At 38.3% G+C, this 14,422-nt stretch overlaps 1 protein-coding gene across 2 annotated transcripts in view; it reads right to left on the reverse strand.

Moving 5' to 3' along the window:
* The window catches only part of LOC131148791 (mitogen-activated protein kinase 20), a 29,441-nt gene extending 15,833 nt beyond the window's left edge, over positions 1-13,608 (reverse strand). The window contains exons 1-2 of one of the 2 annotated variants that reach the window (XM_058098714.1): positions 13,008-13,599; positions 361-769 (exon numbers count right to left, since the gene is read on the reverse strand). In XM_058098714.1, coding sequence (XP_057954697.1) covers positions 361-769; positions 13,008-13,031 — 433 coding nt within the window. In that variant the 5' untranslated portion in view covers positions 13,032-13,599. Of the gene's footprint in view, positions 1-360; positions 776-13,007 lie in introns of both variants that reach the window. The other variant, XM_058098713.1, reaches the window with a different exon arrangement.
* Positions 13,609-14,422: the final 814 nt, after the last annotated feature.

The raw sequence follows: 14,422 nt of genomic DNA on the forward strand, positions 1-14,422 counted from the left end.
ACAAAAACCAAACAGTACTCGAAATATATCCACACCAACAACAAATAAGTAACCTAATGGCTGCACCTAATACTTCAGGACAGCAAGTAAAGACAAAACAAGAAGAAAGGGGACTAGTTGAAGCTTGAAAGGGGACTAGTTGAAGCTTACTCAAATGAAATAGCTTTTAAAGGATAGTAGCCACCTCAAAAATAGTTTAATATAGCAAAAAATATCAAGATTATTCTTTAATTCAAAAAAAAAAAAACACATCACAATTGTAGCAAAGGCGATCTATAACCTTTTATCTGTAACATAATTGGGATTACAGAGATAATCACTACAGTAAAATTAAAATGGAAAAAGTCAACTTGGATTTACCTGTGTGAATATACTTCAATGCACGCAGCAGCTGGTAAAGAAAAAACTGATAGTGCTCTCTTGTCAGATCATCATTAGCTTTGATGACTTGATGAAGGTCTGACTCCATGAGCTCAAAAACAACATAAATATCTTTGAAATCCCGTCTTGAGGGCGGCAGCATAATGTGTTTAATTTCAACTATATCAGGATGCCGTAGAAGCCTGAGCAGCTTTATCTCGCGGAGAATTCGAGCAGCATCAGAGATGTGTTCAAAAATATCATGTATTTTCTTTATTGCAACTTTTTCACCAGACTGAGTGTCAACTGCTGAACAGACAACACCATAACTTCCTTTGCCTATAACCTCTTGAATTTTGTACTTATTGGCATCACCATATTCAGAGAAGAAGTCCATCTCCGTTGAATTCTGCGGCTTAGAAAAATATAGTCAAATTATACTGCAAAATACCACATGCCCCCGTGATAAATGAGAAGCACATATTTTTCACACAGAGAATTAGAATAAACTAAATGTGTATATTGTAAATTCATGAGCTGTATCCATACCGTAAGCATCCCCACTGCGACAGAGTACAGAAATCAATAGTAATGGAGTCAGATTTCTGATGGACAGGTTTCAAAGACTGAAAGTTAAATATTTCCCTTATAGGGGGAAAAAAAAGTGTTCTCTTTTGAAGCCATCAATTATTGAAAGATGATGGTAATTTATCTATTCTGTCGTAAGCATCCCCACTACGACAGAGTACAGAAATCAATAGTAATGGAGTCGGATTTCTGATGGACAGGCTTCAAAGACTGAAAATTAAATATTTTCCTTATAGGGAAAAAAAAAAGAAAAAAAAAAGTGGGCTCTTTTGAAGCCATCAATTATTGAAAGATGATGGTAATTTCTCTATTCTATCTGAAGCTAAAAAATTTTATGGCAACTATAGGCATCAAAACAATTTCAATAGTCCTGGTTGTGAAAGTTCAAAGTTTTTCTTTTAGATGACAAAACAAATCCACTAAGAAAATATAATTACAAGGAAAGGGGGATAAGGCATCCTCCACCAATGGAAAAAACAAATTACATCAGTGCCTCCTTCCAATGCATTTGAAAATCAGACAGTGAAAGACCCTGAAAACCCCAAAAGAATGTGCCCAAAAAATGAAGAAGTAACTTCCTCCTGAAGCAAATGGAGAAAGTCTTCTGATCTTTGAAAATTCTAGCATTCGCTTTTGAGACAAAGAAATCTACAAAATAGCATATACTGCGCAATTCCAAAATGTCCTCCCTCTTCCTACTCTTCCCAAAACCCCAAAAATTCACCATCAAAATATAATGTGCATTCTATCAAGCCACCTAATCCTCAAAAAGACAAGAAAACAAACTGTTTCACAAAAATCTCGCAATTGGCAATGAAGTAAAAGATGATCATTCATCTTGTTTGCCTCATGGCACAAGCATACAAGTATCTGGACTGAAAGACTGTGAGGTTTAGTTATCTGTAGCAAGTTATTAGTATTAATCCTATTGAAAGCAAGAATCCAGGTGAAACCAGGATTTTGAAAGGAACTTTAGCTTTCCAAACAGCTTTGTTCAGACCTCAGAGGTCATAGTCAAAATGGACCATGGTCATGTTGCATGGTTGAGAGAGAGCGAGAGAGAGAGAGAGAGAGAGGAAAGAATGGTGAATTAATGTAAAACCTTAAAACTGCGAGGCTGCCTCTCATTCTGTTCATAATAATGAAATGTGCACAGTGGACATAAATGCACATGTTACCCTTTCGCCCACCCTCTTCAACATTCTCCCTCAAGCTATGGCACATATAACATAAGTTCCTAAGCTTGCTACAAATATAAATATATATTATAACAAAAGAAGATATCATTAATAGATAAAGAATTTACAAGAGGGACAATGCGAAATCTCTCGCAACAAACCAAGACACTCCAAGACTAAACAAATAAAAGTACCCATGAAAAAAAGAGATTATCAAGTCAGTGTGTTCCTCCAATCTCTTTGAAACTCAGGGAAGTTTACCTCTTTAAAAAATACACAACTGACACACCACAGAGAGGCCAAGTACTTAATTTTTTCCTAAACCAGCATCTGGTTTAGTTTTTCCCAGAAAATATCCAAGTATTACATTCCATCCATAAACCCCATAAACTGTGACAAAGCCACACTTCCATAAAGTTGCCTGCATCCTTCCTTCTACCAAAGCCTGCAAAGGATATTTCTAAAAAATCCTCCACTGAGGGAGGACAAACCTAGATTTCTCCCATAACGCCAAAAAGCATATTCCATATACTCCAAGCAAATCACATTGCAAAAGAAGGGGAGAAGCTGTCTCAGAGTTCCTATAACAGAGCACACATACAGAGAGAGAGAGAGAGAGAGAGAGAGAGAGAAAGCCTTCTTAGGTCCCCTAATTTGCAACAACTTATTATTATTTATCTTATTAAGCACAACCAACCAAGTGAAAGCCTTTAATTTAGGGGAAACCTTAGCTTTCCAAATAGTAAAGTATAGCGGGAAAGAAAAGTTGGAATGAATCAAAAATTCAGAAAAAAGATTTACAAGAAAACGCTCCTGACTGGTCCAAAGACCAAGAACAGAAGTGCCTCCCCGAAGAAAGGTTACTCCCTCTTGCTAAAGATAGCAAAGACGACAATTCCATGATCACTCTATTGTTGTGAGCTCTCCTAAAATGAAGATTCCAGGAAACCAAAGGATGCTCGAGTCACCAACAAAAACAGAAATGGCTTTATTCTGCTCAGACCTTAGACAAAAGAGAGGAGGGAAATAAGTGGAAAATGGTGCATTTCCCAGCCAAGGGTCTTTCCGAAAACAAATATAAGGACCCCTCCCCACCTCAAGTTTAGTGTGAGGGGTGATAAAAGGATAGATCTGAGAAATGGATCTCCGTGGACTCCCCAAAGAGTCCACCATTCTCATCCATCCCAAAATTACTTCTTATTACTTTATGCCAAAGGGATGATTCTTCTAGAGGGAAGCACCATAGCCACTTAGCTAGAAGAGCAGTGTTTCTAGATACTAGCTTACCAAGATCCAAACCCCCTCCTTTTTAGATCTACAAACTTCATCCAAACTCACTAGATGGTCCTTATGACTCCCCCCTGCCGGACCAAAAAAAAACTCTCACATAATCCTCTCAAGCTCAATCCCCACCGAAATCATAAAATCAAATAGGAAATATCACAAGAACTAGAAAAACAAGCTTGAATCAAAGTAATTCTACCCCCAAGAGAGAAGAGGGCTTCCTTCCAACCATCTAATCTCTTCATCACCCTTTCCACTACTGGGTTCCAAAAAACTATGGCTTTAGGTTACCCCCCCAAAAGGACACCTAAATAAGTCAAAAGCCAATCCAAAATACCACAGCCCACTTCGTTAGCCTGCTCCCTAACACACTCGACTAGCACATTCATAGCTGCTAACCACTCTTCCCAATATTAATTTTAAGCTCGAACACCCTCTCAAAAATATGAATACCCAAGATTCTCCTAATAGAAAGACTGTGATCATCTAAAATGAAGACAGTGTCATCAGCAAACTAGAGATGAGAAACCACCACACCCTCTCTCCCCACTTCTAGGCCTCTGACCAAACCCCTCTCTGCTGTCCTATTTACCATCCCACTTCAAACATCTACGACAAGGACAAACAAAAGGAGGGATAAAGGGTCTGCTTGTCTAAAACCAATATTTAGGCTCGCCATTCACAATTACTGAAAACCACAAATTAGACAAACAATCCCTGATCCAATGACACCAACCCACACCAAAACCCCTTCTCGCAAAAACTCTATCAAGAAACTCCAACTCACTCTATCATAGGGTTCCTCAAAATCTTGTTTAAAAATGAAACCCTCTTCTTATTCCTACAAATATCCTCCTCCACCGCCTCATTGGCAACTAAAATAGCACCCACTATCTACCTTCCCTTCGATAAACGCACTTTGAGCGCTAGAGATGGTACCAACAAGCACCACACTCAACGTTTTAGCTAAGAATTCAGTAATAATCTTATATACACCAGAAACAAAACTAATAGGTCTAAAATCCTCCACTTTAATAGAATTAGACTTCTTCGGCACCAAGGTTATAAAGGAGGAATTAATGCCCTTGCTAAGGACTCCATTTCCAAAGAACTCGCTAAACACTTTCAGCAAATCACCTTTACTATTTCCCAACAATCTTAAAAGAAAGCAATGTTAAAACCATTTTGGCCTGCAGCCTCATCCCTTTCCATCCCAAAAACCACACCCCTAACCTCCTCCTCATAAAAGGTCTCTTTAACCAACACATCTGATCAGCAGATATAGGGTTCCAATCTAAGCCCTCTATTATCAGCCTACAATGATCCTCCTCCAAATACATGTTTGGAAAAAATTGGTGATAACAGAAGCAATCTGACATTGGTTATTAGACACTACCCCATCCCTGCATCTAACTCCCTAATCAAATTCTTACTTTTTTTCCCATTAGCTAGCCTATGAAAGAAAGAAGAGAAGCAATCACCATCCTCAACCCATTTGAATTTAGTCTTTTGTCTCCAATTCCTCATTGTCTAAAAGATCACCTCTTCTATCTTGCTTTTTAGGGAAACTCTTTTAATCTCCTCCCTATCTAAAAGATTACAATCTTTCCCCTTCCTATCCAAATAAGTTAACTCGCTCAAGATGTTAGCTTTTCAAATTCTGACATCACCAAACACCTCCTTATTCCAAACATTCAACTCTTCCTATAGGCATTTCAACTTTCTCATGAATTGGAATCCTCCTCAATCCCTTTCCAATTCCTCTCCCCAAGAGTCCTTAACCAAAGGCTTGCAAGATGCATGATCCAACCACATATTCTCAAATATAAAAGGCATAGGACCCCAAGAAACCTTTCTAGATTCCAACAGGATTGGAAATGGTCAAACGCAGTCCTAGGAAGAACACAATGAGAAAGGTTCTAAAATCCATCCTCCCACTCGCTGCAAAACAAAAACCTATCTGGTCTACTAGCCACCGCGCTTTACCCCCCCCCCCCCCCCAAAAAAAAAAAAATATTCACACCAAGTAAACAGAGCATTCCCAAAGGAATATTCTAAAACCACAATCTCTGATAAGCATATCAAAATTTTGCATGCTAACTGTTACTCTACCACCCCCTTTCTTCTCACTAGGAAACCTCACTACATTAAAATCACCTCCCACTATCCACCTAGGGGAGCAGAAACCAAAAACATAACATAGCTCCTCCCAAAAAGAACTCCTAAAAGTTGGTCAAGTAGGCCCATACGCCGAGGATACCCCCATTGAGTCATTCACCCCTCGCTCTCATTTCAAATAACACATAAAGGGAGAGAAACCTAACAAAGTATCCAATTTGGAAATAGTTTGAGAATCCCACACAACCGGGATGCCATCTGAAGCACCAAATGAGGGTAAGAAATCCCACTCCCAACAGCAAAGCCCCCAAATACTCCTAACAACCCCCCTTGTCAACCTCTTCCAATTTAGTCTCCTAGATAAGGAAAATATTCAGTGAGTATTTGTCCAGGACTTCCTTTATCAAACTCCTCTTACATTCCAACTAACAAGCTTCATGACTTACCCCCTTACCAACCCCATTTCTACACTTGTAATTAATCAAAGAAACCATATTTTAAAGCTCTTTAAGGACTTTCTTTTTCCTTCTCTCATATGACCTAGCACCTAGGCTCACCTTCACTAGGTTCCCAACAAGATATAAAAGCTCCAATCCTAGGTCCTTAAGGAAATTAGCAGGACTATATTGTCTCTCACCACCCTCAACACTAAACCCACAACCCTTCCTGTGCTTAGAGTCCTCCTTAAGGAATAAATTTTCTGAAGAAATAATGGGTTGGGTAGGAATAGGTAGAATACCTTGCTAATTCTAGCCGAACAAGGGTCCTCTGAAAGAAGATCCCCCCCCTTCCCAAAAGAATCTCCCCCCCCCCCCCCCCCAAAACATCAGAAGAAGGATTAATAGAATTATCCACAAGAGACAAAATGAGCCCCAAGCCAATATTAGAAGGTGCATGCCCCTCGGCATTTAAGACATTAAAATGATCAAAATTGTAATCAATGAGATTAATACCTACTTGAGCATTTTCAGAAAGTGGTTGAAGGCAATCTCTATTTGATTGCTATGATATCGTTGCTAACTTGACACTCTTAGCCATCTCCTACCCCTCAATCTCTTTACTGTATCTTGCCAATTGACCTAAATAGATAATTCTATTCTCTGTTTCCTAAGAGGTAGCCTCCTCCCTCGTGATGTCGCTTCCACAACTTTCCAGACATTCAAGAATCTCTTATTCTTTCAAAGCTTTCAACTGAGAAGAGCTCAGACACACATCCTCAAATTCCCAAATCCATTCCAAAAGCAAACCATGTTTTCATCCACCAATCTTCAAATTCAGTAACAAAATCTTGCAAAAAACATCTTTGTTTAGCCTCACAAAGTTGTGTTGTACTTTCCACAAAATTTTGAAGAATCTCACTCTTTTTAACCATGCTTCCATATCTGAAGATTCTAAATTTTTTGCTACTTTCCTCACTCTGTAATGTAAGAGATTAGCAACAAGCTTTTATTTTGCTTGCAATACTGTCTGTGAGTCTCCCTTGTTGGACAAAGAACTACAATGTTCCATCTTATTGGTCACTAGTGCCTTTGGCAAGTGAGATTCATGTTTTCCAAACAAATCTTTCTTTACAATCAATCGCTAGCTCGAAGAGATCAAAATATTGTGACTTTCCTTCTTTGCACTTCCTTCCTCCACCTTCCCTTGCATCTTTTGTGAACCCTTATACTCCATCTCGCCTAGGAACAACTTTCGTGAGCCCTGTCCATATAAATGAAACCCCTCAATCATTCCTAGGATCTTACGCAAGCTATATTTTTCTTTTTTACACCCACACTAGGCCAACTAATCCAGCCCGCTAAGAATTTTTTGGGCCTACCGAGCAAACAAGTTTCAATAGAAGTCCTCCTGGACCAATACGAGTGACATAAAACTGTTAGTCCACTTTCACAATTTTCAGCCCACTACTCAAAGCAGTGGTTTTGGGCAAAAAGCTTTCAAATTTTAAAGAGGAATTAGGCTTCATCTGATATATTCTCTCCCTTGAACTTTCTCTTTCCAAAAACAAGGCCTTGCCTTTCTTAATTTTCCGGCTGGTTTCGCAGTAGTAACTCCTTCTCCAATCATGTGCAGCTCCATGATTTACAACCTCTGCATAAATGAGTTCGTTGGGTAACCCCTTAAGTGTCTATCCATTCCATTTCTTTGCTTTATATCAGCAGAACTGCACTATCTAATGACATAGCCAGGAATTTTGGGTGATTCCTTTTGAAACTATTTATGTCCCTTTTCAATGATTTGTAGAAACTCTGCCATCCTAAGGTTTCTCAACCCTTTCGAATTCTTAGTGAAATTTTTCCCCTTGAGTGCAGCAATTTCTCGACAATGATCATTCTTCCAAATTTGTTTGACACAAATCTGACAATCAAAAATCCTCTTAGAATTTCATCTACTTAATCTATGGGAATTCAGTGTTTTGCAACAAAAACCTCATTATCAGTTCTTGGAACGAGCGAACCTGGTTATTTAGCATAACACAACCAAACATTTTACTTCCTAACTTCTCCAAAATTTGAAGAGCTCCTAATAACGGTATCCATTCAAAAGAGAATAGTTTTTTGTCTATTAAGGTGGATTTGGACATTGTGGGTACTCCCAAACTCACTCTGTACCTTATTATTCAACCCACAAAATCTAAGGAAATGCAGAGAGACTTTAGTAATGGGAATGCAATTAGATTACTACATGACGATGATACAGAACTCCTAATGGCCAAGAAGGGGATGTTGGTTGTTCCCAATTTCTCTGATTTAAACTAAGATGTAGCAATTGAACAGATACCCAAAACCTTCAAGCATTTAAGAGAGAGCACAAGGAATAGCTTTGAGTTGACCCTTTGATGAAGAGTGGGCTACTTCGACAGAGGATATGCTTTGAGTCTAGCCAAAATTGTTGTCGCACAAGCCTGAGATGTGGTGTACAATGCTGGGAGGCTAGGAGACAGGAAAAGAGGCTCGACTGGACTCGCTAGTCCCACCAAGGGTTGTGGGGGTGGCGAGTCCCACTTTCAACAAAAGTGGGCTGCTTTGAAAGGAGAGGTGCTTTGAATCTACCCAAGATCACCGTCGAGCAGCTTGAGATGTCTAACAAACAGATCGGGAGGCTGGGGAATAGGTTCAATGAAGGTCACTAGTCCTACTAGGCCTTGCTCTCCTTCAAAGGGCGAAGAATCCTTTTACAAATCACCGACCAAAGAACGAATTTGGGTTGTGAGGCAAAAGGCATTGTCGGACCTAGCTTAAAGAGGATTCAAGCATTCCATGAAGCAACATCCAGCAATGAAGGCAACACCGCTGCAATGTTCGGCAATGGCTAGGGTTCAAAGGCCGCAATGTCAAGCGATGGAGGCTAGGAAGGAAGTTCAAAAGTCGCAACTCCACCTTTCTCTCCTTTGTATCTTCTTCTTCCCTTTTGTTACCATGTTTTGAGGAAATTTTTAAGCAGTATAAAAGAACAAACCTTGTTAAAAATATATTTACCCAGACATCTCTTAAAAGGCTTTGTGAATAATTCATAAGTCGACCCTTTGATTTCACATTAGTACCTACAAGTTTCTTTACAAGTTTCTCTCTAAGACAATGACAATCAACTTCAATATTCTTTATCCTCTCATGAAATGTTGGTATCAATGTAATATGACCAGTAGGTTGATCATCACACATTAGCTTTGTCTGTAATAAATGTGGAAAGCAAAAACCCAAGCTTCTCTTAGCATATTCCTTAACTAGATCAAATCACAAGTAGCATAATCCATGGCTTTTCATTCATATTGAGCACTAGATCATTGGCTGCTTCTCACTCTTCCAAGATATCAAACTTCCACCAACTAAATTGCAGTGATAGATCTCAGACAAATGTCCACTTGCAATTGTATATCCTTGGATCAAAGGGTGACCATAGTTCTGCCATAATAGTCCTTATTTTGGTGCCTCTTTGAGATGCCTTGAGATGCACATAACTGCATTCCAATGATTAGTCCGAGGTGAGTCTAAGAATTGACTAACCACATTATGTGCAAAGCCAATGTTAAGTCTCATAACTATATGATAATTATGCTTCCCCACCAAACTCCTAAACTATCCAATATTTGCTATCAATTAGCCACCATGTGCAATTAACATAATGTTAAGGTAGCTATTAAAATGGGCTTAGATCTTACCATTCCTATTTCACTCAAATCCAATACATACTTTCTCTAGGATAGAAAAATCCCTAAACATGACCTACCTTTTGCAATGCCCCATAAAATAACTAATCTAATCCTTGAATTTAAAACCTGTCCTATAAGACAAATTTCAACTCTTATATTTTCTCACTACCCTCACCTACAATGACAATATCCTCCTCATAAACAACAACATCAAGCCTTAAGTCCCACTAGATGGGGTCGGCTACATGAATCCTTTTCCGCCAATTCACCCGATCGAGAGCATTTTCCTCTATTAGATTAAGGACACAATATCATCCTCATATACAACTAGAATTTTCCCTGTTGTGGTATTACAATAGAATAGAAAATGATCCACCCCACACATGTAAAGACCAAAAAGCAATTCCAACTTCACTAAATCTCCCAAACAATGCTTAGAGAGATTGTTTTACACCATCGAGACATTTCTCCAAACAAAGAACCAACACATATTCCCCCTGAGCAACCAACTTGGAGGTTGCTCCATCTAAACTTCCTCACGAAGATCTTCATACAAAATGTGTTTTGATGTCTAACCAATGCAATATCCGAGTGATGAAAATAAGCATACGTAATCTTAGCCAAAGAGGAAAAGGTATTTGGGCAAAAAACATAAATCTACGAATGCCCTATAGCCACAAGGCGAACCTTACAAAATCAAGATTAACTTTCACTAAGAATGTAACATCAAAAACAAAGGAAGAAAGACGAACTAAAGATATTGAGGGGCCAAAAGCATAATATGAAGTTGTTAAATACTCGGAACACACAATAAAATATGATAATATTAGACCAAAAAGTGTAGGAATGTTTACATTTATGAAAAAGCAATAAGAAAATCTAATTCATCGGATAGTAGATTGAAGGACAAGGAAACAAATGGTCAAGTAGGTAAATCCATAGTTGACGACATGGCCCAAAGAATGTAACATTAGTAGAAATGAAGAATCCATTTGATTGACTCTATGATACATTTTATCAACACCTAAATCAATCCAATGTATAAAGCAAAGATGCTCAAATATACAAGAACTCAAGGAGGATAAATAGGGGGGTTTGTGAGGAAATAGCACATAATAGAAGGATTTCCATCAAGAACTGATTAAGGTGTCTTGTGGATGATAGCATGTAGTAAGAATTGCATCACTCAAAAAGGTTTTCAAAGCATTCACGGGGAACAATAAATGACCAACGTCCACAAGATCCTGATTTTTCTTTTGTTCTTTTATCCTTTGGACATCTCCATTTTGTTGGTGGAGTGTGACAACAAGATGATTGATGAACCATATCATAATTAGTAATGGAAGTGTGAAAAGGAGTAGAAATACTCCAAAGCATTATCATTGTGAAGTATACAAATAGACAAGTTAAACTAAGTCTCAATTTCAACACAAAAAAAGCATAAAAGAAAAAGAGAAGAACTACAATGAATGATTTTTCATTAAATAAAGCCAGTTGATTCTAATCATCCATAAATATGAAGAAATATATATACGCAAAACCCCAAAATAGAATTAACGCAACCTGGACCCTAAACATCCAAAGGAACTAACATGAAGGACTTGATGCCCATTAATTGACCTTGGAAGCAAAAAGAGCATGAAAAATTCAAACAAATGGACCAACTAGGGACTAACTCAAATTCTCGAATGAAAGATATCCAAGGTAACAATGAACCCACAACGGTGAAACAGAATCACAAGCAGCAACAAGATAAGACAACAAGTCAGAGTGATAGAGACCATTGGCTTCACGCCCTCTCACAACTGTCTCATTGGCCTTCAAATTCTAGATTACAACAAAATCAAAAAAGAAAGTGACTAGGCAATGTAACTCCTTAGTAATTTTATTGACAAACATGAGGCTAAATGGTAAAAAAGGAATACAAAAATATAAGATAAAGAAAAACAGAAAATCAAAAAAGAAGATCCACATTTTAAAGTACCAATGCCCATAACAAAAGAGTAAGATTCATTAGTGAGAGTGACATTAGGAATATGTAAGGTTAGAAAACATTAAAGTACCTTACATATGATCGCTAGCAACCAAATCTATAAGCTAGGGTCTAGAAGGAGAATTGAAGAAGAGACGTGTTATGGATTTTACCTATCTGAGCCAACAATGCAGTAGGGACAGATGCAAGTTAAGGAACTTGATATTCTAGGAACTCTGCATATTGATAGTCAGACACCGATAGAGATGCTAATTAAGGAGCTTGATATTCTAGGAACTCCGCATATTCATAGTCAAACACCGGTCTTTGGTTCCACAAACTACAATTGACTTCCTATTATAAATTTCGTACATAAGTATCAATCAATTCAAACTGTACGTCTGTACTATTTTTAACAGCATAAGTTGAAGAATGATTATTAGAGTCACACAATTGAATTTTATCTTTTCCTTTTTCTCTATTTGCCCTACCTTATGAAAATGACAAAGCTTCTATCTTGCTTGCAAAACAACATAAACCAGCAAAAATTGCCTCAAATTGCATCTACATTCATCAAATCTTACAACTTTTGCTCAAATAGTAGAAAAACCAAACAAACTCATTCTCCACTTACAGCCATAAAGACCAATATATATATGAGGTCGGGCCTTAGATCAACGGTAGGGTTGCTCCTTTGTTACTGATTGTCACGAGTGAGTCCAATGAAATAGCCTCTCTACATAAAAGGGGGTACAACCGCATACACTATGACAACCTTCCCCTTACCCACACAAAGTGGGGGAGCCTTATGGCCCACGGACCGCATACACTATGACAACCTTCCCCTTACCCACACAAAGTGGGGGAGCCTTATGGCCCACGGACGCCCTTTTGTATGTGTGTATGTAACTAAATTCAAGATAATTATTTTGTTTTTGGGAGGAGGGAAACACCGAAATGGCATCCAAGATGATTAAACTGAAGCTTAGGCTTTTTTGTTGGTGATAGAATTCCAGAATCATAAAAAAGCTGGCTTCAAATTGTGCTGTTATTCCATTAATCAAACACAAAATAAAAAGTAAAATGACTCCAGACATGGAATCACGAAGCACCCCTACAGTAAATAAGTTACATGCTGCGCTGATATAACCACCAAATCCCTAAATGCCCATTCAACATCACAATTTGTCCAATTATCAACACTACTCCCAGGCCGACAAACAAAAACATGGCATAGCAATTTCCCAATCCTCTTTTTCTGCTGATCTTGCTTTATTTTTTGACAATCCCAAAACCAGAGCTTCTAAAGAGTACATACAACAACAGATTAAGTATTAACACGTAATAAGATACTGACCTTCTTACGGTGATCCTGCTGCATTTTAAGGGAATCTTGGAAACAAGTACTGAAAAACCTCGTTTTTTTTAACCTCTAAAGCAGCTAAGATCGAGGACTTCAGAGAGGAAAATTCCAAGTTGTCGCAAGAATCAGCCACATTTGCCCCATCTACCACTGCTCCTTATCACAAGCCCAAAGTCCCACCTTATTCTCCTGTAACTCTTCCCAAAACATAGATCCCTCATGCACTTCCCCTCCCAAACCCCACAACAACTCTTCCGCACACCCACCACCAATGTGACCACTCCAATCATAGAGTGCTCATCAACTCCCTACGCCTTGAATTGCTTTGCTTCTTTTTCATACAACACCAATTTCATAACGCACCCATTTTCATATGTGCAAAAAACCCAGATCTGGGAAATAACAGCAGCCCAGACCGCTTTGCAGGAAATGGAATAATGAAACTGCCACCAAGCGTGCAAAGTTTCAGATCTGAGAAATGCCAAACAAGAACACTGCCAGCACAGAGCCGGAGAGATCTAAAAATGGAGAGAGAGAGAGAGAGAGTAGAGAGAGAGCATTTATTAAAGAGATATGTTTAGGGCACTCTGTCACTGGCTTATACCCTTTTAATCTGGCTTTTTTTCTCCTCTCTCAGAGGACAGATGTCGTTTGGATACGGAAGGGCGAGGGTCGTACTGTAATTTAGAGGGAATTTGGGGTGTTATTGGTGAATAAGTTCGGTTGGTGGAGTGAGCGGTCGGCTACATGAGACTGGTCACTGATTCTTTTCTAGAATTTCCTCCACCGGTGTCTCCTAATTTTGGTGCAGCGTCCTCATCGTCATCGGTGGAGGAGTTGACACGTCATTACACCACATGTCAATTGTGTCGTTTACGAATTATTGGACCATCATTGCATGGGGCCGCACGCGGGAATAAAAACCCGCTCACATATATTTTGATACAATTATTTTGACGATATAATCATAATCATAAATCATAATTGTATAATTCATACCACCATACCAATTAATCGCAAATATTAAACTATAATTAATAAAAACATTAACATTTTATTTTGTTTATATATAGTCAATCTCTCATCCTTTATTCCTTCCCGCACCTCAAAAAATTAAATTTAAAACTATTAAAATACAAATCTCAATCTTTAGCTATTAGATTGATTATAACCATTGATGCAAATAAATCAATTCTCCTCGCATCTATAATTATTCGCAACCAAAAAGAAAAGAAAAGCTTAGGAGTCTGGCAATAGCCTTTGGGAGATCTCTCTAACTCCCAACTCGGTATTGGGATATTATACAGATTGTAATTATAACGCAAAATATCTTATTGCCTCGGATACCCACTCGAGTCCCCTTTTGTAAATTAAATATCCTTTTAATATTCAATATCAAGTATCTTGAA

This window comes from Malania oleifera, chromosome 2, assembly GCF_029873635.1.
Source record: "Malania oleifera isolate guangnan ecotype guangnan chromosome 2, ASM2987363v1, whole genome shotgun sequence".
Classification (NCBI taxonomy): Eukaryota; Viridiplantae; Streptophyta; class Magnoliopsida; order Santalales; family Ximeniaceae; genus Malania; species Malania oleifera.